At 41.0% G+C, this 27,855-nt stretch overlaps 2 protein-coding genes across 3 annotated transcripts; both read right to left on the reverse strand.

The window, feature by feature from the left end:
• Positions 1-401: 401 nt before the first annotated feature.
• On the reverse strand, positions 402-3,214 carry LOC134290287 (uncharacterized protein K02A2.6-like). The gene is made up of 3 exons (XM_062857388.1): positions 2,467-3,214; positions 567-2,384; positions 402-490 (listed from the first exon to the last, which is right to left on the reverse strand). Exons 1-3 carry the CDS (start codon positions 3,212-3,214, stop codon positions 402-404), a joined length of 2,655 nt encoding a protein of 884 aa, XP_062713372.1.
• Positions 3,215-5,498: 2,284 nt separating this feature from the next.
• LOC109425601 (uncharacterized protein CG7065) lies at positions 5,499-26,688 on the reverse strand. 2 transcript variants are annotated; one of them, XM_019700847.3, is made up of 6 exons: positions 26,559-26,688; positions 16,890-17,402; positions 16,205-16,469; positions 15,885-16,135; positions 15,396-15,823; positions 5,499-8,413 (listed from the first exon to the last, which is right to left on the reverse strand). In XM_019700847.3, exons 2-6 carry the CDS (start codon positions 16,947-16,949, stop codon positions 5,650-5,652), a joined length of 3,768 nt encoding a protein of 1,255 aa, XP_019556392.3. In that variant the 5' UTR covers positions 16,950-17,402; positions 26,559-26,688; the 3' UTR covers positions 5,499-5,649. The 2 variants fall into 2 exon arrangements, with proteins under 2 accessions (XP_019556392.3, XP_062716173.1); XM_062860189.1 differs by lacking the exon at positions 26,559-26,688 and having other exon boundaries at positions 16,890-17,759.
• Positions 26,689-27,855: the final 1,167 nt, after the last annotated feature.

Consider the following 27,855-nt stretch of genomic DNA (forward strand, 5'->3'; position numbering starts at 1 on the left):
GAAATTCTCGAAAGAATTCTAGGAGAAGAACATTAACCCTCTACTTCCCGTGGTTGCTCTAGAGTACCATTAATTCTCAACGAACTTAAGACCATTTTTCAGGGAAATTTTATTAAAAAAACGAAAAACATTTTCCACCACAAAAAAAAATCAGGAGATACCTTGATCCATACGCTACATGTGTACGAAAAGCGATTTTTTTTAGTTGATTTCTTAAAATTTGGCCAATTTTCAATAACCTTTGTTCAAGCACTTTTTTTCGGAAACGCTTTTGTGTGACAGTAGATGTATGCTCTGATACCGCTCGGTCAGCAACGACCACATGTGTGATAGTAGATTTATATTGTATCGCCGCGGTAAAAATCTCGATTCTCCCTTGCTGTGTGTATGTCGTTCGACTATTACGGTGTCTCCAGGATTGATTCGGCAAGGTCGGGCTCCTCGTCGTTGGTCTTCCCGTTTCTTTCCTGCTTCTTTCGCCTCTCGATCCCTTTTAGAAAATAGTTCTTCATTGACTGAGGTTTTTTCAAAAGTGACCAATGGAAGACATCTTTTGATTTTTCGACCTGACATGATTTCCTCCGGAGGATATTGGGTTACACTGTGGCATGCTGCGTTGTGAGCCTGGATTGCCATACTCAACTCTTCGACGTAACTCGTTCCGTTCAGTGTAGCGCTTGCCATGGCTTTATTTATTAGCTTCATGTAGCTCTCTACCAGACCGTTTTGTTGTGGAAATAGCGGGGTTGAGAAAATTGTGGTGATATCGCGACTCTCACAGTAGGTTTTGTAGTCCTGGCCGTTAAAAGGAGGGCCATTATCTGATTTGATAAACTTTGGAGTGCCCTCTCTTTCAAACACATCCTCGAGATCCTTCTTGACTTGTTCAAAGTTAGTGGATTTTACCGGCCGAGCTATTAAATACCTCGATTTGTAATCAACGACAACTAAGATGGAGATTCCACCGAACCTCGCGTATGGGCCGTTGAAATCCAAGGCGATGGTCTCCCACACTGCTTTTGGAGCAAAGATACGTTGCATTGGGGTTGGTTTTTCGGGTCTACCATTAACAGCGCAAGTTGCACACGCGTCTACCCACTTTTGAGCATCCTGATTCATTCCGGGCCACCACACACGCTGTCTCAAGATACTCTTATGCTTGGCGGCTGAAGGATGGCCTTGGTGCGACACTTCCAACGTTCGTTTTCGAAGGGTTTCAGGGATAATCACGCAACCGGTTTTCACTAGCATACCATTTCGAGTATCTAAGTCGTTTTCGAGAAGCTGGTATCTTCGCAAGTGTCTTGGCCAATGTCCAGACTTGAGAGCGTCCATGACTTCTTGAAGGGTTTTGTCTTCAGATGTAGCTGCCTTTATTTCGTTTTCCGTGATGAACTCAATGGTGTTTGCTTCCAGGCTTGCAATCTCCCATGGGCTGTTTTCCTCGTCGAATGGCTTGTCTTCTCCACTATACAATCGTGATGAAGGATCAGCGATATTATCCGCGCCCCGTACGTATTCCACCGTGTAGTTGTAAGGACTCAACCGTAGCGCCCAACCATCGGCTCGTGTGAGAGCTCTCTTGGAGTCCTCACGAGATCGATTCAAAATAAATGATACTCCCTGAGCATCAGTTCGCAGCGTGAAGTGTCGACCGAGTAAAAAGAACGAAAAATGTTCGACGGCCCAGACTGCTCCAAGAGCCTCTCGTTGGTTTTGAGCGTATTTTCTCTCCGTAATGGTAAGGGATTTAGACGCAAAACTAATGATTCTTGACTTGCCTTGCAAATCTTCCTGTACCAAAACGGCGCCAAGTGCTACAGGTGAGGCGTCTGTGTACAGAATCGTTTTGTCGTCTTCGGAGAAAAATCCCAGTGTAACACAGCATTTTATAATCTGTTCTTTAACCGTGTTAAACGCGGCGCTCTGTTTAGCTCCCCATGTCCAGGATTTACTGGCAATAATTTCCCATAAGGGGCTAGTGATGTCCGCAAAATGCTTCACGTGAGGACTGACGAAAGAAGCCAATCCGAGAAAACTGCGCAATTCAGATATCGTACTGGGCTCTCGAAACTGTTGTATGCTTTTGATTTTCGCATCGTCAACGTGAGAACCGTGTTCGTCGAGTTCGTAACCTAAGAATTTCAGGCGAGTTTTGTCGAACTCACATTTGGCAGCGTTTAAAGTTAGATTGTTTGACCGCAACCTTTCCAACACATCGCACACAGTTTTACGCAAATCTTCCAGCGAACTCGCAAACATAAGAACATCGTCGATGTAGACGATTTTGTTCTTAACATCCTTAAGGATCCGTGTCATTTCCCTTTGGAAGATTTCGGGGGCACAGTTCACCCCGAACATCAACCTGGTAAATCGGTACATACCTGACAAGGTGAAAAAAAGAACAGATGCACAAAGGAACTATTTAAAAGGAAGCTCTAATGCTTATATTTAATGCACACATACCATTTTCCGTTAGGAATGTTGTTAAATCACGAGATTCGGGATGAAGTTCGAGATGATAGAAAGCGTTTTTGAGATCGAGTTTGGCAAAGAATTTGGACCCATGGAGTTGCACTTTCATCTCTTCGAGCAATGGGAGACGAAAGTATTCTCGATTGATTGCTCTGTTTGGACCTCGCATATTGACCACGAGGCGAAAGTCGTCCTTTCCCTTGGCAACTGCGGACATACCGCTAATCCAGTTGGATGCACTGGTGACTTTCTTGATAATACCCTGTGATTCCATTTCCGCCAGTCGATTCTTGGCTGCTTCTCGAAATGCCGCAGGAACGTTATAGTACGCATTTCGGACGGGTGGTACTGTTTCATCAACGCTAAATTTTACCTTAACTTCAGGTACTTTAGGAAAGACGGTTAGATCGTTTAGTTTGTCTAGATGGTTAACCGTTGCGTTAACGTGCAATATCCCCATATCACTAGCCGTTGATCGACCTAACAACGATCTTGATCCGTTGCGTACAACGTAGAATATCGCTTGAATGGCAGGTGCTTTGCCTTCCACTGCAACAATCTGTGCTTGAAATATGCATTCTACTTTCATAGGACTGTGTGTACCATATGCACGGAGATCTTTAGGGTTCGATTGTTCAACAAACTTGAGATTGGCCAATCCTGCCTTGTACTCTTGCTCAAGGCGAAGCCAGTCTTTACCCCCGATAACGTTAACGTCCGCGCCGGAGTCGATAAGCATTTGGATGGGACTAGACGAGCCAATACAACATTCCACTAAAACGTCTGCAAGGGATAGCGCGTTTACGTACTAAAACAAAAGAATGCAGTTTTTTTTTATGAAACAAATGTATTCTAATTCAACTTCTGTTTTTTTTTTTAAATTTTTAATCTTTTTAATTTTAGTAAAACAATTTACGGCGTATCATACCTGTGCATAAAAATAGTTCGTGGGAAGGAAAGGGATAAGGAAGTACCAAATATGCTCCTGGAGAAATGTCTTGTAGGATTCCTAGACTATTGGAAGAATGTCTTTGAAAGGATTTACGAAACAACTTTTAGGAAAATTTGCAATATCCTTGAGAAATTTCCCTATCAACTTTTGGTGGAATTTTCGTAAGAACTCCAGAAGTCCCGTACAAAATTCTGGGGGAATTCCCTTTTTTTCATGTAAACATTCCCGAAGTAGCTCTAGTTGCGATCTCCGTAAGAATTCCTAAAGAAATTCCCAAATCAATTTCTGGATTATTTGCAGTATCAATTCCTCGATGCTTTCCCAGTTATTCCCAAAGAAACTCCTAAATGTCGTAGTAGCTGCTGCAGGAACTCCCGTAGAAACTTCTGAAAAAACTTCCACATCAACTCCTAGGAACCTCTGGGGGGATTTCCATAAGTAATTTGGGAGGAATTCCAGTAATAAAATCTGCAGGAATTCCCATTAATACAGTTGAAGGGATTCCTATACGAACTCCTGGAGGAATACCAATAGTAATTTCTGTAATAACTCCTGGAGAAGCTTCCGAAGGAAATCCGCGAGGAATTTGCATAGAAACTTGTTGAGGAATTTCCATTAAAACACTTAGAAATTTCCCGTTGGAACTCCAGAAGAAAATCCCGTGTCAATTCCAATAGGAATTTTTGGAATAAAAACTTCTGAAAGAATTTCCGTACGAAGAATTTCTCGAAGAATTCCAGTAGGAGCTCTTCTAGGATTTTTCATAAAATCTCTTTTAGGAATCCGCATTAGAACCACTGGAAGAATTCCCGCAGGAACTCCTGCGGGAATTCCAGTATCTACTCCTGGAGAAAAGCCCGTAAGTACTTACGGAAGAAAACACGTATTAACTTTTTGAGAGTTGTTATGGGAACTCCAGGAGAATTTACCGCAGGAAATCCTGTAGGAATTTGCATTGGAACTGCTAGATGAATTCCACAGGGAACTCCTGAATTCCATGGCAACTCCTGAAGAAATTCTCATAAGAATTCCTAGAGTAAATCTCATAGAACTCTAATAGGAACTCCTAGAGAAATTCTCATAGATACTCTTAAAAAAAAGAACAAAAAAAGAAACTCCTGAAAGAACCTCTGGAGAAATTCCTGGACGACCTTTTCGAAGAATTTCCATGGATCTCCTGGAGAAATTACCACAGGAACTCCTGGGTGGATTTCATTACTAACATCTGAAGAAATTCCCATACGAACTCTTGGTAGGATTCCCGTAGGAAATCCTGGAAGAAATCCCGTAGACTTCTGGAAAAAAATACCGTAGGAACTCCGGGAGAAATTGCAAGTGATCTCCTGATGGAATTCTTATTGAATTTCCTGTAGGAATTCCCATAGAAACTGCTGGAGGAATTCTCATGGGAAATTCTGAAGGAATTCCTACAGGTAAATGAAGAAATTTTCTGTAGAAACTCTTGTAGAAATTTTCGTCGGAACTCCTGGATAAATTGAGGTTTCAACATATGAAGAAATACCTAGGAATTTCTGAAGAAACTCCTCCCCTGCAGGAGTTCCCGTACTCCTGCAAAAACGACTTAAGGTATTGCTGAATCAATCCCATTAAAATTATTGAGAAGTTCCTTGTAAAAACTCCTGGGAAACTTCAAGTAAAAATTTCTAGAGAAATTCCCACAGGAACTCCTTTTCTATTCTTATATGCATTTATAGTGTTTCTTTATTTCATTGAATACAACATTTGTAGGGTCTCATTGTATTTTTATATTACGTTTGGCGCCGAACGTGCGTTTTGAACACACGAGAAAGGCACGCTTGCCACTAGGCAGATTGATGAGCGTCTTTTTGGTCGTCAGCAAACAGCTCCCTGATATTAATATTATTATTACTATTATTATTATATGAGTTTTAGAAACTATGCTTACCTCATTTTATGCCATTCCTTTTCTTCAAGATATCAATGCACTAGAGCCATCGGATTCTGTTGTTCAGGACACACCATCAGCAAAACGAACCGGAACCGGGCGGATCAAGGATGGTGATATAAATAGGAGTTGGCCTAGAGCAGCTTCCATACAACTATAGTTTATTAGAGCTTATAATTTCAGTTCTCATTGAGTGGATCAAAATCTGTTTATAGTTTCTTATCTCAATAAACATAAAATATTTACCTTCAAGCAATAGGACCTAATTCTACATTACGATTCAATGTAGAACCATTCAGTAGTAGCTGTTGTTGCCGTACTGTTGCTGCTGCTGTTGTTGTTGGTACGGCGAAGGTCCCGGCGCAGGCTGCCGCTGGGTGGCATTCTGCTGCCAGGGGAAGGTACTCTGCATCTGCGGTCGTGGCGGTCGTCCTCCGCCTCCGAAGGCATTAATTTGCGATTGCTGCGACATCTGCGGTGGCTGATGCTGTTGCTGCTGCTGCTGGGCTCGCATCTGCTGTTGATAGTAGTACGGCATGCTGTTCAGGCTGGTGTTGGCCGTCTGGATCGGAGCAAACTGGGGACGGTTCTGTTGATTCATGAAGTTGCCAGGAGGATGGCCAGGGCCGGACGCGTGGCTAGAGGAATTGGTTCCGTACGGATTGCTACCATAGGCCGGATTGGAGCCGTCGTAGATGCTTGGACGTGGCTTGTCCGGTTGACCGATGGTGGAAATGGGGCTTCCGTAGCTTGGTTGGGAGGTCTGGGAAGACCCCGGTTTCGGGAGAGAACCCATCAGATTCGCTATAATGTTTTGTGTGTCTAACGCAGTACTCTTCTCGTTGCTTGCTCGTGAAAAGTTGGAATTTCCATCAAAGTTATCACTGGCAAAGTCGTTTCGACGGTTCGAACCCATCATGCTGTTGCTATTGCTGTTCAACGGTGGAGCAACGATGTTCTTGGAAGCTGCTCGAACTACGTCATCGTAATCGTAATCGTCTTCATCTTCCGAATCGATCAGCTTCTTTTGAGCAAATTCATCAGGAGAGTCATCTCCATAGCCGGATACCAGAGGTTTCCTCTGATCATTCTGATTTACTCCAGAGTTGAAGTCAAGCTCGTCTTCCTGGAAGTCCGCTCTATTATCGTCCTCATGGTAGTTCTGATCTGGTAAATCTTCATCATAGTAATCATCCCTCGGTCGTTCGCTAGGCTTATCATCCAGATTAACATATCTGCGCAACTTTTCCACCCTCACCGGGTCAGTCTTTTCTAGCTTTTTAAGATGCGAAATTAAATGCAACTGTTCTTCGCTCGAGAGATCCTTGAAGTTTTGGAGTAACGTTTGCAGATCTGAGTCCGTGAGACCTTCCAACGCGTTTCCATCGTCAACAGGTTCTTCCGAACGACGTGATGAATTCTCCGGTTTGTTCTCCACGTCGTTCTTTGCCGCCGAAGGGCCAGATACTTCGTTCAGGAAACTACTGGTCGTAACCGGTGCGTCCTTCTCCTTTGATTTCTCGGCCATCGCAACGTACACGTTGATCAACTGTTCCAACTCGTCGCTAGTGAAGTCAGTCTTGCCTTGTGCAACCAGCGCCGCAGCCAATTTCGATGCAATGGCTGCCTTATCTACTCCTCCATCCGAAGTACTTGCCATCGCCGCCGAGTTTGATACTTCCTCCGGCTGCTGAACTCTCTCCTTCTTGGAAGCTTCATGGATCAAGCTGGCTATGTTCTTGATCGCCTTCTTAATCGGGGCAATCTTCTGCGGTTCAACCATATCGGCCATCAAATGTCCCTTGAGCTTCTCTTTGACCGTTTCCAGGAACATGCAGTTGTCCTCATTCAGCAATAGCTCATCCGCTGAGTTTGCTTTGACCTTCTCCAGTGCTAGCGACTTGGAAAGCAAGTCAATCACTTTCGGTCCCAGACTACCAAGGTAGTCTTCCAATGCGGTCAAGAGGCGACAGACTGCCACGAAGTTGAGCGGACTTGTGTCTTCAGTATCGAATTCGCTTCTAACAAACACCTTCTTATTAGGTCCGTAATAGTTCTTCGCCCAATCATCGTAATCCTGCTGTTCTTGGCTATACGACGATACTCTGTAATGGGGTCGCTGTCTTTCGCGTTCCCTACTGAAGCGTCGGCTGCTATGGCGTGACGTCTCTTCAAAGTCATCGTCGCTGATGGGACTTCTCGATCGCTTCACTCGACTACTCTTCTGCTTGAACGACTTGACGCTCATTTTTTCGTCTTCACTCGAATCGATTGGCTCCGTAGCCAGTTGCTTCTTCTTGGTGACCTTCACCTTGTACTGCTCCTTCAAACTCTTACCCTTCTCCGAATCGTCGTCCGGCAAGTTCAATCTCTTCTTTATCTCCGCTTTTTTCTTGTCGATCTCTTCATCGTGCAGTTCCTTCATCCTCTTCGTCCAGAATCCGATCCATTCGGGTTTAAAATCATGCTTCGACGGATCCTTCTTCTCGGCCTGCAGTTCCTTGTACCGTCGGTTCCAGAACTTTTTCCATTCCTCTGGGTACATTGGGTGCTTTTCCGGATTTTTCTCGTGCTCCTTGAACGTCTTTTCTATCTGTGCCACGGCAATCTCCAGTGAGCATCGATACTTCTCCCACTTGTACCGCTCGTGGGCAATTTCCGACGCTTGCAGTGAGAGCTCCTTCGGGGTCGGCAGCGCTTTACGTTTGTCGGGTAGAGGTGACCGAGACTTCCGATCGCCGAACCGTAAGGGGGAACGATCATGTCGGCTGAGCGGGCTACGTCTGCGTACGGGACTGCGGGATCCTCGCCTGCGCGGAGGCGGGCTACGCGATCGACGTCGCGGCGGTGGACTTCTGCTGTAGCGGCCGCGAATCGGAGGGCTACGCCGGAATGGCTGTGGACTGCGGCGACGGATCGGGGGACTGCGTCGACCGAAGGGACTGCGACGCCGTTCCGGGGGACTACGGCGACGATCTCGAGCCGAGGCTGGCGATAGATGGGAAGGGCGATTGCGCTGCGGCGGTCTAGTTCGGGGTACGCCTTTGCTGGGGGAATCCCTGGAAAAGGAAGAGAAGAAACGGGAGTTGCTTAGCGAACAATTTCGGATGATAATCTAGGGTCTGTATGGAGAGACCGAGGTTTTCCACCAACTGCGGATCCGTGCAAGTTCGAACGGAAGCTCTGTTAAGGCCAATCCGAAGCTCCGGAGTTTGAATTGAGGTTTTTGGCAAATTATAATCCAGTTTAAGGGCTAAGTCAAGATCAAGGTACAAAGGCAAGTTCGGATTGAGGAATAGACAAATTCAGACTAAGGTTTCTGACAGTATCAAGTCAACATTCGGAGAAACCCCTGCCGAGATGTCAAGAGCGTTCAATTCCTCGACTCCGCGGAAGTTCGGATCAAGGCTCACGACAAGGGAAGGTTCAAATATTACGTCCATCGTTTTTCGAGATTTCTAGACCCCCCCCCTCCCCCCTCTGTCACGCTATTTTCCTATACCAAATACACGTACTGTCACACTTTCCTAGACCCCCCCCCCTCCCCCAAAAGTTGGACGTAATTTTTGAACGTTCCCCAAGTCCTAAACGAGACTACGGACAAATCTAACCTGAAGTCCGAAGCCTAAATTAAGGTTTCGTATAATTTCCACCAAGATTCGGGTCATGCGGGACAACTTCGAATTAAAGTGTTACTTTTGGTTAAACCAAGGATTCGTTAAAGGACAGACCAAAATCTTCAAGGTTTGGACCTAACCTAAGGTTTGGGGTTAATCCAGATCAAGGTTTTGGGATAGTTCAGAACAAAGTTTTGGGGCTAGGTATCGTGTTAGTCCAGATCAATGTTTTGAGCAAGTCCGGGTAAAGTCAAGACCAAGATTTCTGGGTAGATTGGACCAATGAAACAAGGTTTTGGAAGAGTACTAAGGTTTTGGGCTAGTCCCGATCAATGTTTCAGGCTAATTCGAATAAAAAAATCGGGCTTATTAGGGCCCTAGATTTGCGCTGTGCCGGACCAAGGTTTCGGGTTAGTTCAGATCAAAGGTCCGGGCTAGTCATGACAGAGAACTTAGGCTAATTCGGGCCAAACTTTAGCACTTGTTGGGATCAAGGGTTTCGGCTAGTTTGGATCAATGTTTCAGGTTAATCCGGACGGAAGTTTTGGACTTGTGCGGATCGAGGTTTGGTGCTAGTCCGAATAAAGGTTTAGGGCTAGTCCAGACCTAAGTTCCGAGCTAGTCATGACCAAGGAATTAGACTAGTTCGGATCAAACTTAAGGGCTCGACAGGATCAAAGTTTTCAGTTAGGCTAAACCAATGTTTCGGGCTAATCCGGACGGAGATTTTGGACTAGTCCGGACCAAGTATTGAACCTAGCCCGAATAAAGGCTTGGCGCTAGTCCGGACCAAAATTTTGATATATTCAGAACTAAAGATTGAGGATAGTTCGGTTCGAGTTTTTAAGCTAATCCGAATCAAGGTTTGGGGCAAGTTAGGACCAAGGTATTAAGCTAGTGTAGATGAAGGTTTCATGATAATCCAGATCAATGTTTTGAGCTAGTCCGGAAAATTTCAACCTAGCCAAGACCAAAGTTTCTGGAAAGATTGGACCAATATTTCAGGTTAGTTAGAAACAAGGTCTTTGATCCTCGTTATGGGTTAGTCTAGACCAAGGTTTTGAACGAGTACTAAAGTTTTGGGCTAGTCCCGATCAATGTTTCAGGCTAATTCGAATAAAAAAATGGGGTTATTAGGGCCCTAGATTTGTGCTAGGCCAGACCAAGGTTTTGAGCTAGTTTGGATTAAAGTTCTGAGCTGGTCATGACCAAGGACTCAGACTAGTTCGTACTAAGCTTTAGAGCTCGTCGGGATCAAGGTTTCAAAGCTAGTTTAGATCAATGTTATGGTAAGTTTTCCGTTCCCAAGCAGAGCGCACAATTAAAATTCCTCCTTTTTCCGTAAATAATTTTGACATTTGTTTAACTGACAGCATTTTAGCGAAACAATGCAGTAAGAAGAATGTGAAGAACAATAAAATTGACAATTCCAACAGGAGTTCCATGTGTGATTCATTCCTGTGGATTTTCCTAAATAGTTTCTCCTGGAAATGCCCCAAATTGTTTTGTTATGCTTCTGAAACTCTTCCAGTAGTTCCTTTTTTTGTTTTTATTAACGTGTATTTTAACTTATGCTAATTCTCACTTTTCTAGTAGTTCCTTCAAGAGCTCCCAAAATTGTTTAGGGATTTCTACAACAGTTTCTTTTGAGATTCTTCCAGAAGTGCTTTCTGGGTTTCCTCTTAGAGTTATCTCAGAATTCTGTCTTAAGCAGTTCTCTAAGAATTCATAAGTTTTCCGTAAATTCCTCCATAATAACCCTAGGAATTTCTTCAGAATCTACACAGAACTTCTTCCAGAAGTACCCCAGGAAGTCATAAAGGAGTTCCACGAGAACTCCTCTAAGAGTTCTTAGAAAAAATTCCTACAGGAGCCCCCGGGAATACCTCCATTGCTTCCCCAAGAATACATCCTTGAATCCTTGAATTAAACGGGATATTTCAAGAAATTCTCCAAGAATTCCTCCAACATTTTTGTCCAAACCCCTCCATATAATTCTTGTATCAATCATCCCGAAATTCTCTCTAGGATTTCCACGAAATTTATTTTAGAAGTTCAAGATTTCCCCAAAAAGTCCTCTATTAATAATGCCCAGAAACTCATCCAGCAGTTCCCTAAAAATATTTGCACGAGTTCCGCACAAACAAATCCTTCAGAGTTCCCCGGGAATTCCTCCAGGAGTTTCCCGAGCACTCCTCCAGGAATGTTCTGGGAATTCCTTAAGGAGTTCCCCGGGAATTTCTCCAGGAGTTCCCCAAAAATTCTTCCAAAAATTCTCCGAGAATACCTCCAGGAGTTCTCCGGCTATTCCTCCAGGAATTTCCCCAGGAGTTCTCCGAGAATTCCTCCAGGAAGTCACCGGGAATTCCTCCAGGAGTTCCTTGGGATTTCCTCGGAAATTTCTCAGGAATTCCTATAGGAGTTTTTCGGAGTTTCCTTAGAAATTCTTCCAAGAATTCTCCTGGAAGATTTTTTTTAAGAATTCCTGGATATATTCCCGAGGAGCTTCTGAATGAATTCATGTAAAACTTCCGCAGCATTTTCCAAGTAACTCGTGGCGAACTTCCCAAGCTCTTTCTAGAAGAAATCCAGGGAACTCCTGAAGCAACGCCCGAGGAACTCCAGGAGGTATTCGAGGAACTCATTGAGAAATTCCCTGAGAACTTCCTGAGGAAATCTTGAAGAATTCCGGAGGAAATTATGAAACAATTTCCTGTAAGCTTCTGGAAAAGTTGCCAGGGATTTCCTGGGAACGTTGCCGAGGGCCAGAGATGGGAACACTCACTTGGAAAAAGTTACATTCAGTTGGTATTTTCTAAGTTCAGAAGCTTCCTTTAAAAAAACAGTGTATGGAGCACTTTTACCTAGTGGTTTTAGCTAAAACTTTGCCGAACACATCAAGTGTCGTACACGCATACCAAAGTCGTGAGAGGGCCATGAAGACGAGTCTCCACGAGGTGAATGCAAATTACACTCATCTCGTGGAGAGTTGCCTACAACGCTCTTTCACGACTTTGGTATGCGTGTGCGACCCTTACTTTATTCGGAAAAGTTTGAGATAAAACCACAAGGTAAAAGTGCTCCATACACTGTTCTGATAGCATGCTTCTGAGATGAAAAAATAGAAAGTGAGTGCAACTCTTTCCATGTGAGTGTTCCCATCCCTGCCGAGGATGGGAAATGTGGAAATTCCCGAGGAAGTCCTGGAGATCTTTCCGAGGAATTTCAGAAAAATTTCTTAAGGTACTCCCGTGAAACTCCTGGAGGAATTCCCGAGGAGCTCTTGGGGAAATTCCCGAGGAACTCCTGAAGGAATTCTCTTGGAACTTCTTGAGGTATTCCCGAGGAACTCCTGGAGAAATTTCTGGGAAACACCTTGAAGAATTCACATGGAGCTCTTGGAGAAACTCCTGAGAAAATTCTTGATAAATCTCCGGGAAACTCCTGCAGAATGACCCATGGATATCCTGAATGAGTTTCTGTGAAGTCTAAAAAAACTCCTGAAAGAATTCTTGAAGTTATAGAGGAATTCCGTGGATGAATTTCCAAGGAACTTCTGGCAGAACTGCTGGAAAAATTCTCGAAGAACTTCGGAAAAATTACCCAAGGTACTTATGCTGAAATTCGCGTGGAATTCCTCGAGAAATTTCCTGGGAACTTGTGGAGAAGTTTTCGAGAAAGTTCTGGAGGAATCCCCAAGAAACTTCTAAAAAAATGCCAAGGTACTCCCGGAAAAAACCCGAAGTCCTCCCGAAGAAACTCCCGAGGAATTCCAATGGAGCTCCTGGATGAATTTCCGAGGAACTTTTGAAAAAACAAAAACACCTGGAAGAATTCCATAGAGAAGAAGTCCTGGATAAATTCCCAAGGAAGTTCTGCAGAAATTCACGGGCAATTCCTGGAAGCATTCGCTGGGAACTTCTGGACGACTTCCCAGGGAACTCCTGGAATAAATGCCGTGGAACCGCTGAAGAAATTACCGAAGAACTTCTGAAGGAAATCACGAGGAACTCCAGGAGCAATTCCCGTGGACCTTCTGGAGGTACTCCCGAGGAACTCTTGTAGGAATTTCCGAGAAGCTCCTTGAGGAATTCCCGTGAAACTCTTTGAGGAATTCCAGGAATTCCTGCAAGAATTCTCGATCAACTCCCGGAAAAATTCCCAGGAAACTCCTGCACCACTCTCCGAAGAGCTCCTGCAGGAATTTTCAAGGAAATGCTGAAGGAATTCCCCAGGCACTCCTGGAGAAATTCCCGAGGAATTCCTGAAGAAATTTCCCTGAAAATCCTTAAGGATTTCCCAAGGAACTTTTGGAGAAACTCCTGGAGATATTCCCGGGGAATATCCATCATTCACCATATAATTCCTTAGCATCTCCTAGTCGAATTTTCCTAGAACACCTGAAGCATAAAGAAACTTTTGAAGTAACATTAGAAAGATTCCACCATTGCCGTTCCGTTGCCGGTCCCATGGCGTTTCCCTCTGCGCTATAGAGTAATTTTGTTTGAGAAAGTTTTACGTGTACACTTGTCCTATCATTTTACACAGTACTTACCAAATGGAAACGAGCCTTTACGGGCTAATCCGGACGGAGGTTTTGACTTAGTCCGGATCAAGGTTTGGAGGTAGACCGAATAAATGTTTGGGGTTAGTCCAGATCAAAGTTTTGGGCTAGTTCGGAACCAAATTTTGAGCTAGTCAGGACCAACGATTTGAGCAAATCCAGATCGAATTCTGGAGCTAATCCGAATCAATACCAAGGCATCGAGCTGGTCCAGATTAAGGTTTCGGGATAGGCCAGATCAATGTTTCGAGCTAGTCCGGATATAGTTTCAACCTAGCGTAGATCAAGGTTTCTGGGTAATTTGGACCAATAGTGAGGAAAAAAGTCTTGGGTCCTCGTTTTGGGCTAGTCTAGACCAAGGTACTCGGACCAAAGTTTTGAGCTAATCCGGCTTATTGTTTTGAAATACTCCGAACCAAGGATTCGAGCTAGTCTGGGTCGATGTTTCGAACAATAACGATCTAAACAAAGTTTGAGTGTAATACTGATTAAGGTTTTGGGGCGAGTCCGAACCAATGTCTAAAGCAAGCTTGGACCAAAGTTCAGGCCTTGTACAGACGAAGGTTTTGGACGACTCCAAGCCAAGCTTTTGGGCTACTCCGAATCAAGGTTTGGAGTTATCCCAAATTAAGGTTTGGGGCTAAAACTGTTCACGGCTTGGGGCTAGTCCGGACCAACGTTTCTGAGAGAGTCCGGAGCAGTGTTTAGAGCAATTGAGGACCAAGATTTCAAGCTAATTTGTACCAAGGTTTCCGGTTATTTCAGCCCAAAATTTCGGATTATTCCGGATCAAAGTTTCAGCATAGTCCGGATCAAGGTTTCGAGTAGTTTGGATCATTGTTTTGACCTAATCGGTAGGGACAATGGAAATTCGCGATTTCGCGGAAGCCGCGAAATCCGCGAAATTGAGTGTCGGCCGCAAAATTTGGAAAATTCTGCGAAATACCGCGAAATTTGCATAAATTGACGAAAAACCTTATAAATGTTCTTGAAATCTTAAGTTTTTCAATCAAATTTTCGGATCTTTCCAAGATTTTTACCGTTCAGAACTCTGTCCATATGAGCATTATAGATATTCAGATTTACAGTTAGGCTGTTTCTTTGTGAAATTTTACTACCTTTATTATTTTCCTGCTTATCACTAACCACATTCTATGACGTCAAGTTTTCTTATACCCAAAATTGCGTTTTTTTTACATTTATACGGTCAAAAACGAAGGAGCGCGAAATTCCGCGAATCTTTAAGCTTTTCAGAAAGGTCACCCGCGAAATTTCAGAAATTTTGCCGCGAATTTCCATTGTCCCTACTAATCGGAATCAAAGTTTCAAGCTATTCAGGATCAAGGCTTCAAGCTAGTGAATACCAAGGTTTGGGCCGATCCAGTAGAACGCATTGAGCTTGTCCGGATCAAAGTTTCGGATTAGTATGAAACCATTGAATCAAGATTCTGGGATAGTCTAAAAATTCGGGAAAATCCGGACCAAGATTTTGACCAGATCCGGATCAAGGTTTCAGCTGTAACTTTGTGACTTTAAGGGTCGATTTCTTCACCTCGGCTTAACCGGTATGCTAGGCTTACCCATATAGTTAAACCTGGTTTAACGCTTAAGTCAGGGTGAAGAAATCGCCTTTAAGCTAAATAAGTATTGCAAAAGTGTCAAAAAAGTATTGTTCAATGTTTCGGTAGATCATCAAACGAATGTAGAATGCGAAAATAACTCATAGTGACTTTCAAGCAAAATGTGTGCGCATCGAACTCTTAGCTAGTTTAGGACAAATCTTAATTATAAAAAAAATGTTGACATATTTTCATCAAACATATAAACCGACGGTCACGCGATCCGAACAAAACTACTTACTCAGACGAAATGCTCTGAACCGAGTCCGCGCTGGAGATCGAATCCAAACTCTTGCGATCGGCCCGAGCTGGGCGGGTTTTTTTCTGCGGAGCTTGCACCACCGGTGGAGAAGGATCGCGAGTCAGCTCGGCAGTCAGCGTCCCGTTGATTGCCGCAATCTCCTCCTGGAGCATCTTTTTGTCGATCACTTCGACGAACTTGGGTCCGGTTCGTTCGTCAAAGTGCTTATCAAAGAGTACCTCCTGTAGGTACTTCATCTTGTTGCGAGCATAGTCGCCACTTTCGTGTACGTAGGGCGTCAGCCGACCATGGTGATCTTCGATGGCTTCGCAAACTGTCTGGATAACTCGGGAAATGATCTCCTTGGTAGCCCCACGTTGGCCACGATAGGGAACCAACTCGTTGACCACGGTCGGATAGTGCTTTTCCTGGAGAAGGGTTTAGAATTACAGTAGATCACACTTCCAAGTCATTTTGAGACTAACTCACCAAGAACTTCATGCGATGAATGTAGTTGGTAATGTGGACAACAATGGTTCTAGGATCACCTTTCTTGTCACACAGCACGCAATGATAGCTGGCTTCCTTCGCGCCCGCAGTGGTCAGCTCCATGATGTACTCCAGACCAACCATCGGTCCTTCCTTGAACCGATCAATGGTGGCCTGAAGTTCCGCTACCGGTTTCACTTCATTCTCCATGCCCGGCGGAACTGGTTCCCCCGGAGCAATGTGCATTTGTACTATAAAATTTCAAACAAGTTAAGATTGAAAGAAATATCTAGAATATGACACGCATGATCCCGACTTACTTTTAGGCGCGATCTTGGGTGCAACCGAGTTGCGGAATTGTTCCGCATCAATCGAGGGCAAACTTAGCCGGGTTCGATGCTTCCTACCGGCGATATGCGTCTGTAGGACGCGCTCTCCCGGCAGATTGGTAACTCCGCAAAGATGACAGGAGTAGACAAACTGATCTTCCCTGTTTCGCCCGTTGCGGCTGAACACCTTTGCTTCCGTATTGTCGGAAAGCTTGACCGTGGTACTGAGCACATGTTTCTCGATATCGATCTCGGTCTGTGGAAATGAGTTAACAAAACAAAAGACTTTTGTTAGAAATTACTACGTACACTGTACTAAAGGATCCCCTTTTTTATGAATGACACTTTCATCACTTTTAACTGTCCACTGTAACTTTATCACTCAACACTTCGTACAAATCACTGCGAATTCAACTTTGACATAAACAACAGAACCGAGCACTTTTCAAAATTTTAAAATTGAGCAAATCAAACGCAAAGTTTAATTCGGATCGACACGTTTGTTCTTTCACTGAATTTCACCTCCCAGGCGGTCCTGCTCCATCTCCTCGGCTCGAAACTTACCGCCTCGTGCCTTTAACGAACGGGGTCTGCTTCTCAAGATATGCAAACAAACGAAAAAAAAGTCGGGTTGATCAATCTTGATCAAAACTCATTTAAATTGAACGATAGTTACCTGATTCCTCGCTACATTATCGTTACTCCCTCCTCCGATCCGTCCGACTTCCTCGTCCATCTTGCTGCACCGATCTCACCGCTGTCCAACAGAGATGGCAGCACTGGTACTTCTCCTTTGGTAATAGTTTTAGTTCTGCTTCGATCCTTCACTTTCGTCGCTTCACACTCTCTCTCAAGCTCACTTCACTTGTTGGATTCACTTAACGATCGGGATGATTTTTTTCCTCCAATTTTCGACGACAAGGCTCAACTGTGCTAACGCTAGTGCGAATCCAGAACCCGATAGCAGTCGGGTTCTGAAGTTCGTTAGATTAGCCACAAACCTTGGTACCTCGTCGGCCAGAAGCTGTGACACCAGTACTGGGGCACACACACTCTCTCTTTCACAAACACTGCGCACTGTATACGCTCTCGGAACACAGACGCTTGACTGTTAAGGTTTTTTGGGTAAAGTTTTGTTCAATCAATCAATGAGCGCGGGTAGGTTTTGCATACAGAGATTTTCAATTATCTGTAGGGAATAGAAGCAAGAAGAATGGTAAACTGTTATACAACGAAGCAATATCTTGTTTTATTAGATAAATTTACTGTACACTTTCATTTAAGGCTGATAATTGTTGAAAAGGTTCATTATTGGTTACCGTTTGCATACTTACCGAAGTATCTCCTGTATCGTTACTAACTATTAAACTTAGAAAAGCACCTTTGAGGATTAACGAATAAGCAGGTCTGCATCGGAATACGTACCAAAAACAATGGGTTTTCCATTGAGTATTTGCGTGCTAGTAATTCAACAGTAGACCTACGTATATGCTGGATCCCAAACTCATTCATTTGGAAAGGACTCTTGACTGATCAAATTTTAACCATTTTTTGGGTAATACCTCACCTTCAATTTTCACACTTAATGAGAGCAAAATTCTGAAACAGTTTGGAAATACTTTTCAGCAATCAAGCTTTTAGGTGATATATTTTTTTCTTATTCAGTTCAAAGACATTTTTCCATGTAATGAATTAAAATAACGTTTAGCATAATCTTAGAGTTGTTAATCTCTTAGAACATGGGTAGAACACTTCGGAATAGTGCGTTACGGCGAAAGATCTATCACATCAAATTATGATCTTGTTATTTTTCTACCTACATGATACCTAGTCTACATCAACCAGGCACTCAGGCAGAAATGTAGGAAAATTCCACGATTTGATGTACATAGTTTCGTTTTTTTTTTTGTATTCTATTTATAAGCATTGGAATACTGCTAATAAACATTTCTTCTCTGCGTTAATCGTGTCTAAGGGTCAGATATTAGTCTCGGATATTTGCGCTTTGGCAACAGACGGAAAGGAAGCGGTTGTGTTTTTTCCGTGAAACTGGCAACACTGATTTATATACAATATACAATACGTATATGCTGGATCCGAAACTAATTCATTTGGAAAGGACTCTTGATTGATCAAATTTTAACCACTTCTTGGGTGACACCTTACCTTCAATTTTCACACCTAATTAGAGCAAATTTCTGAAAAAGTTTGGAAATACTTTTCAGCAATCAAGCTTTCAGTTGATACATTTTTTCTTATTAAGTTCAAAGACATTTTTTTCATGTAATGAATTAAAAGAACTTTTAGCATAATCTTAGAGTTGTTGAACTCTAACAGCATGGGTAGAGCACTTCAGAATGTAATTTTCCTACCTACATGATACCTAGACTACATCAACCAGGCAGGATTGTAGGAACATTCCAGAATCAAGATTTGATGTAGTTTGTTTTATTTTTGTATTCTATTTCTTTTTCAATGCTTACTGCTAATAAACATTTCTTTTCTACATTTTTCTTATGTGTTCCTATCTTCCCTTCATCCTTCAACTGTCGCAAGGAAATGGCAAGGAAAAGGACAGCTCTCGTCAGCTGTAGAATTGCGTTAATCGTGTCTAAGGGTTAGATATTAGTCTTAGCGATTGTGATGTTTTTCCGTGAAACTGGCAACACTGATTTATGTACAATATACAATATTGTTGGGTGAAGAAGTAGCACTTCGAAAAATCGATTAACTTAAATACGAAAATGTAAGTTAGTTTATTATAACTAATGTAAATGTACATAGAATAAATAAATAAATTCCAGCATTGAAGCTGCTATCAGGAAGCTGCTTTCGATAATTAGTTTATCACTTCGAAGATGAGTGCTTAACCCTCATAACAGCGGTCTAGGAATAAGCACCTACGAATTTGTGTGATTTGCTTAACCCGTTCATGCCCAAAGTGTCTCACAATTTGAATCTTTCCGATATTTTTTTCAATTTATATTCATTTCAGCAATCTTTTGTACTATTTTTACATTCTGATCCTTAAATACACTTTCAACGGTGGTGTCACATCTCCCGGAATGCCATTTCCCGGAATGACATTTTCCGGAATGATCACTTTCACGAAATGAAGTTATTGAATTGAATGACTTTAATTCTAAGGACGGGTATTGAGCAGCCTAGTTGAATGGTTTGATTATGGTATGTGGTCCAGTTATGTGTACCTTGAAAGAACAGCCTATTTTCAAAATAAGGAAAAACCTCTGATGATAAGAGTTTGTGGTGTGGCCGCCAATATTACAGCATAGCATTCTAGTTGAATGAGTTGCTAATGATATATGCCCGAGCAGGGAATGAGAACAAACCTATAACAAATTGATAACTCATTTTGTTATTGATAACAAAATGAAATCAAAATAAGTTTTCTTTCCGAATTGTTTTTATTTAATATCAAATTGAGATATCATTCATTGAGATATCATCTTACCCGTAACGTGGGTAGATCACCTTATAATGGTGCGTTACGGCGTAAGATCTACCATAACCAATTTTGATTTCGAAATTTTCCAGCTTGGTTTAAATGCAGGAAAATTATAAGATCAAAATTTGGTTTACTTTTCTGTGTTTTGTTTTTTCACTACTAATATGCAATTTTTCAGTGTTATTTGCTTGATTTTAACTTTAACTTTAATAAAATAACGATTTGTTTCAGCGCTGTTCAGGTAAATAAAGTTGAAATTGTAATGTAAGTCAATTAACATTCTATGTATCATAATCATAATATTTATTGTTTCAGGTAAAATCAGGTAATTGGTCAATTATATAATTAAATATATTCATATTATATGATACTTGCGATATTGGGAGGGGTAGCCTAAGGAAGCTAAATGAACTGGTTTCTGGACAAATGTTCGTGGGGTGGCCAGACTTTGTCACGAGATAACAACCATCGTGTTGTCTTCCGAAGGTCTCCAGTAAATTTAGCTTACCCTGCTACAACAAACCATCAGGTAGATCATTCCCTTCCGGTATGACTCTGCAGCCATAGGTAATCCTTGCGCTGATGGTGGGTACACAATCATCATCATCATCATCATCATCATCAATTGAGATATCATTGTGCTATCATTTCAAAAACTCAATGATAACAAGATTTGATTTCAAAAATTCAAAAAAGGTTTAATTTGCTTTATTAATATTAATTATATTCACAAAATATTTGTTAAATCTACCAGAGTATTTTACTTACATATTGACACAAAATTATTATTATTATTATTAAGGAGATTTTCAGCCCGCGGCTGGTTCATTTCCAAGACACAAAATTTATAATTTGCTGATTCTGGGTAATGGTCATGCTATTGATTTAAATTGACTTGAACTTTAGTAAGTCTTTTTAGGGTGACTGAATATTATCGACAGGTTTGTTCTCTTTGTTATGAGGGGGTATTCATCGGCCAAGTTACCTGAAACTTGGTTGTATAGCTCAGCTTGGTTGGGAAAGATTTGAGGCCAACTTTGAATTCAACAGGTTTCAAAAAGCCTTCCATGACGAAGAGAACAAAACCACCCAGAATACGAAAGTTTTCAGATATCAGTTATTTCAATCTAAACATATTGCCAAATATTTTTAAATTTTTAAATGCTATATTAAAGGCAAATGAAGTTAGATATGGCCAATAGCGTGGGACATAAAAAGACATTTTACTCCTGTACACTTTTTGAGTTCCATTTTGGCCCCATATCAACTGTGCAAAATTTCAGCTCGATCGGAGAAACTATATTTTAGCGCCAGCCGTTTTAAGTTTTCATACGATTTACTATGGGAAAAATCACTTTTTCAAAGAAAAATCGCCACAAGTTGCCCCTTAATCCCTAAAAATATATCGATGAATGATTTCTGTTGGAAATATTACGAGGAACAAACCCTCCGAAAACCTCAAAGCGATCTAAGGCACGTGGAGAAAGTTATTCACTGAAAACCGAATGGCATGCCAACGCTGTTTAACATGTAAGGAATAACAATAAACAACAAAATCAGGTCATTTTATCGATCGGGTAAGGCTTAATAACTTTTTCCACGAACGTCGCATCGCTTTGCGGTCTTCGGAAGTCTGATTCCTCGTAAAGTTATCTACAGAAATCATTCAACGACTTATTTTTAGAGATCAATGGGTGACCTCAAGTGATTTTTCTTTGAAGAAGTAAATTTTCCTTATAGTAAATCGTATGGAAAACTAATAATGGCGGGCGCTAAAATATAGTTTTTTCGATCTGAAATTTTGCACAGTTGATATGGGACCAAAATGGAACTCAAAAAGTATACAGGAGTTGGAGTTTTTCCATTTTTTATATTTTCCCATATAAACCGTGTACCAGGTTAATGGCCAACCGAAGTAATTCACGGTCATTCTACTGTTGAAGGTCACATACTTTACTTTTATAAAATATTCTCGCGCGAAAAAGGATTCATTGTAGCTCCGTACCAAAATGATGAATCTCGTGATATTTGAAGTTTTGAAAATAACACAGATATTTCAGGCCAAACATGTCTAAAGGTCCTATCTGCAGAAGAGAGGCTCTCTTTGGTTTCCCTCTCTTTCGTTAATATCTCAGCTGTTTATTTGTATTATGATTGTCTCTTTGCATTGAACGATGGTCAAAACAATCGTCTTTTGATTTGTACTGCAAAAGTAGTTGAAAAGTGTACCATTACTTTGTAATAATTGAAAGAGAAAGTGAACAAAGAGAGCCTCTCAAATGCAGATAGGACCTATTGAAATGTTTGGCCTGATTTATCATGCATGAAAATGATGAATGCCATTTCACTTATTGTTATGCCAAACGGCCATTTTACCAATCGACTATTATGCCAGATTATGCCATTTGGCCATTATGCCAAAAGACTATGCCAAACGACATTATGCCATACCCGATAGAATTATTGTAGTAAAATATTTTTCCTATCGGATGCCTTACTTTTTGAATGTCATCATTTTCCCCGGGTAACGAGGAAAAACTGAAAAGCCGAATGCGACTCAATTCGTTGCTCGATGTCATTCAATTTGAGTCCCGATGCCTGTGGCTCTGGGATGTGAATATCTCCCACATTTGTTTTGCTGCAGTGCATATAATCAGAAGGAAAATCTGAAATATAATGACCAATACAAACATATTAAGGGCAGTTGTCCTTTGACTCCAAATTTACTTTTCTTTGTCACTTCAATGCCCATCATTAATCTTTTAGTTGAATCATGGTATAGTTGTGCTGCATATCTATGAGGATATCATATCCGATTTCCAAACAATATTTCTTTGTTTAGGCTCCAAGTTAGGGATGACTGTTGATGAAATGTTAATGTTACATTACAATCGATAATACTACGCCATCAATAGGTGCCATATTCTGATGATATCGTATCAAACAAAACAAGTTTACAATCACGAGATGCTTTTAAATTTAAAATAAAATCTTATTTAAATTTATACTTATTCATGTAAATTAATGCCTAATAAAATATCAAATTAATAGTAAATTTGTAATTAATTTTTAGTTATTACCCTTTAGATTTGATAACTCCCTGAGAACTGCGTATGATATCAAGTCGTTAAATGTAGATAACAAAATGAGATATCAATTTGTTATCAATGAGAACTCATTCTGATTTCAATTAGATATTTCAGCACATTATTTTGTTATCATTTTTGTTATGTTAACACTTAAGTCATACAAAATGAAAACTCACTTTGTTATCAAAATTCGCGATATCTAAATAACTCAATTTGTTTTCAATTAGTTTTCATTCCCTGCTCGGGTGTACATAGCTCGAAAGAACAGCCTATCTTTAAAAGAAAGAAAAATCTCTGATGAGAGAGTAGTTAGTAGTAGTTAGTAGTTTATCAGGTATCAGATGGCCGGCTCCAGAGGCACGTTATCCTCCATTCGGGACATTTGTGCCGTCGCCATACATACAAGCCAATTCCATCATTTACCTGAAGGCATCCTTGAAACATACTGTTAACGTTATTCTAAAATATAGCATGCTCGAGGCACGACACTTCATCCATAATGAAAAAAGCAAAACTGGTTTCACAAGGTAACCTATACAGAAGTCATCCTACGAAAATGAACTTTTTGAAGTAAAGCCACTTGGGCTACACACGCTATTTACGCTGAAAATTGATCTATGGTTTCCTAGCCGTAGCCACTACCCAAACTAGACAGGATTACACTCTTCACAATCACAGCACAAAGAGGAAACATCAACGACGAACCAAATCGGGGTCAATTGAAAAAAGCCAATGGCAAAAACGCATTAAGCGAACCCATATATGTACTAGTGTAAGCTAATCAACAACATTTGAATAACCCTGCTCTTATTTAGCCTCAAATTTGAGACTTGAGAAGGGCAACTGATTATCTCGGAGAAACGCAAGGTCCACTGCACCGGTTAGCGCAGTAAGGGTGTAATACTGTGGAGGACGCCCTAATTCTCCACAGGCTCCGTTTGTGGTTAGGTTTTTATTAGACCCCCCTAACCATTAATTCTTTGGCACGGTAAGCATAAAGCCGCATAACACCATGAATTAGGGGTCACCTGTTTAGTGGACTCTTACCACTGGATCAGGCGGTCCGTAGTGTTATTCTTAGCCAATTGAGACAACCGCTACCGACACTACACAGCTATTTAGGCTGATCGGGAAAAGAAGTTGACATTGATGGTCAACTTCCAAACGAGCCCGAACAGCCGACAGCTCGAAAGAACAGCCTATCTTAAAAAAAAAGAAAAATCTCTAATGAGAGAGAAAAAAGTAATGTCGAAAGGAATTCCGAGAAGATTCCTTGAACGAATCTTGCAAAAAATCACTGCATCGATGAATGAAGGAAATAAGAATAAGAAAAAATAAGATAATGTCTCTGAGAGACATCCCATGACCAGCACCGGAAGGAATCTTCTGAGAAAAGTCCCGGAAGAAACTCCGAGAGAAATCTCAGCTGAAACTTGAAAAACAACCTACACGAGCTTTTGGGAAATATTCCATTTGAAATACCTGTAGAAATCCTAGGAGAAACTCTTCAAGAAAATCTGCAAAAAACTCGTGAAAAACTCCTTAAACAATCCTTATAGGAGCTCTACTAGAAATCTCAGGAATAACTTCTGTAGTAATCCTAGGGATTCCCTAGATCTTCTGGGGAAATCCCAAGTGGAACGCCGGAAAAAATCGCGGAAATTTGTCAAGAGAAACCCCTAGAAAAACTCCGCGACAAGGTGTTTTTTATATACCCTTATATACCCTTTATAAGGTGTTTGCAATATACCCTTACAGAAACTCTTGTGGAGATCTCGGGATAAACACTGGAAAATCACAGGAGAGGCTCTGGGGAGCAATACACCGTGACCACCACTGTAAGAAATTCTGTAGAATCTCCTTGGAAAACTCCAGGAGAAACTGGTTAAAATTCAAAAATCCTGGAAGATATTACAAGTTTTATTTTTGTGTGCTCAATGTACATTTATAGTGCTCTGAAGCAGGCTTGTCATTTGCTCCCGCAATGTGCCTCAAATGCATGTTTTTGTTCTCTTTATCTTTGTCCGCTCCCACCGCTATCGTTTGTGCGGGAGCGTAGCGCAAGGAGGAAGCATGCGAAAACAAAGAGAAACATCGAACCACAAAAAATCAGCACAAAGAGAAACATTTTTGTGCATCATTTTTGAGGCTCCCGCAAAGTTGATCGACAATTTCACCGGCGTTTTACGCGGTATGATCGTTCCGTTCGCATGGCATGACACAATTGCATACATAAATACTTGTACGCTTGTTAATTATTGATTTTTGAGCATAAGCAAATTTATGTTAACTCCCGGTGCACAAAGTGCCTCAATTTTGAGTAAACGCACTTTTTTATGCAAACAAATCCGCACATGTTTCGATGTCACAAGTTGCAAGCAGGAAGGTGAAAGAAACCGAGAGAAGCCGCTCTAGCATTGGATGCGGAAGCGTGGTGAAGATTTTTTGTTCTCTTGTATTGCTCTGAGGAGGATTCCATCTCTGCTCTGAAGTAATAGAGCATCATGAGATCTCAGCAATCTCTTTTTTGATGGCATACTTTCAGGTAATTTCGGGTAGAAAACAAACTATCAGATAAGGAATCGTTCCCATCAAAACGTAAACTTTTTAGTATTAAAGACCGAATCAACATGCCCCTTTGGATTCCATATTCCTAGACAAAACTCAAGCAATGAAGGAAACTAATGCTGTGAACAAAAAGTAACCTGCCAGAGAAAACACGATTACAGGATTGACTGATGGACCAACAACATTTATGAAACCTCGTCATCCTACATACGTCAAAGAACACACGTAATCGAATAAAGGAAACACTACATTCGGAAGTTTTTTTTGTGTTTTTGTAGGTAGTAATGATCATATATTTTGTATGGCAAGATGATAAATTCTCCGTTTTTGCAACGAAATGATGCAAAAAGCAAAGACATTATAATTTCTTACCAAATTTGATACTGTTTGAACAAAAATGTGGGCAACTGTGTTGTTGTATTCTCCATTAAGTGGAAGATAGAAATTTTCTTGCCTACCAAAAACAAATGCCCAAACAGCATCAAATTAGGCAAGTAATCAAGGATTTTTTTCTCAATTAAAACTATTTAGGCAGGAGCACCTATTTTGGGTACTTGCTTGCTGCTATAACTCAGTCAATTTTAAACCGATTGACTTGATTCTTTGAACATAGCTAGATACTGTGCGTATCTGATCGTATTTCAAAAATCTAGCCAATCGGTTCAAAATTGACTAAGTTAAAGCATCAAGTGCCCAAAATAGGTGCTCCTGACCAAATGGTCCCAGACCCTATGTAAAGGTCGAGCGGAATTCGTTCGCATATTATAAATATACATGGCAGAACATTACTAGAATAGTAAGTACATTTTGCGTCAAGAAAATAACATCAAAAATCCCGGAAAAAACAGCGAGTTATTAAAAATTTTAATGATAATCCATGACTCGATACATATTAGAATTACCTTTTACAAAATTTATACGAAATTGTTCATAATTCACGGTATTCTAATGTAATGAGTATAAAAAAAAACAAACAAAATAAGCTTTCTTCATCTGTCTTTGTACGACTTGATCGGCTGGATGCTCGATACATGCATCTCCCGACCTAGCGCTAGCGCTACCACTTACGCCACGACACGGCCGCCATTACAGATTTTTTTACCACCCGCTTACATACGAAACTTTCAAACCTTAATTTATTCGCGAAATCGACGATTCATCATTAAATTTCACACTTATTCTACGCTATGTATGCCACTTCACTTATTTAGCTAATAATTACCTGCTCCGAGACGATTTTTCCGGCAATTTTCAGCAAAAATCCGAACAAACGAAACTGCTTTGCGGGTGAACAACAACGCGAAGTGCAAAATTTTGACAGCTTTTAATGTTTGACAGTTCGTTTACCAGGGTCGAACTTGAGCGACGAATGTTAACAACACAAGTTTACAAAATAAATCGAAAGTCGTGAACTTCTGTCAACGACCAAAATTTTTGAAGCACAATTTAGTGCTGATTTCGAAACCGACCTTCAAAAAAATTTAAGTAGAACAGTTTTTGAGTTTTCGACTAATGTCGAGTTTTGCAACTTTTCAAAATATGTAATTTACTAAAATTAAAATATATTGCGTTTTGTTCAACCAATTTTAAATCTTTTTCCATAAATTAAAAGCTGAATACAATACCATTTGACCATCTGAAAACAGGTTTTGCGTCAGATTGATGAAATTCAAGATATTGGCGAGTTTTAGGGACGATCTTCTTAAATTTTAGCAAAATTCCCAAAAAATTTTGAAGAAATGTATTTTTTTCATTAAGAAAAAAACAACCTAAAAATTCTTTCTCGACGTTTGTTTGACATATCATATGTGGGCGAGTTACAGTAAAAATTTCAGCTCAATCGGAGCATTGATCACGGAGAATGAGATGTTTGAAGTGAGCGACTTTGCTTAAAAATAGAACAAAAATCGATTTCAAATCATCAACCTTGTATGGAAAGTCGAAAAAATTTCCGCTCTACTGTAAATTTTTTCTTTCGCGTTTTTGAACTCAGGGCATGATTCTACACCAAAAATGATCATCAGCTTACCGAGTTCAAAAATGCTGTAAACTAACGAGCCTGGATAAAACAAAGAGGAGAAACGTCAAAATTGGAACAATTCATTTACTGTCACTGTCATTCCAATCGAGCAAGAGACCTGTCAAAATTGGAATTAAAACATTTCTGCGAAGCAAGTATTGTAATCGATTTTATCCAGGCTCGTTAGTCCTGTTCAACGACGTAGGTTGAACTTGCTCGAAGTTGCTGCATCCTACTCTTACCCATTTGTCAACAAACGGGAAAGAGCGGGATGGAGCAAGTTCGAGCAAGTTCAACCTACGTCGTTGAACAGGACTAATGTTAACAAAAAAACTGGGAGAATGTCTTTCAAAGCAGAATCTAGCGTAACATTTGAAAAGGGCCTATCTGCAAAATGTAAACAAACCCGATTTTTCACTATTCCTATCAATATCTACCTAAGCTATCCCATAACACCTTAATCAATGAGAAAAGAGCTATTTTACCCGTATTTTAAATA

Source organism: Aedes albopictus, chromosome 3 (genome assembly GCF_035046485.1).
Source record: "Aedes albopictus strain Foshan chromosome 3, AalbF5, whole genome shotgun sequence".
NCBI classification, from domain to species: domain Eukaryota; kingdom Metazoa; phylum Arthropoda; class Insecta; order Diptera; family Culicidae; genus Aedes; species Aedes albopictus.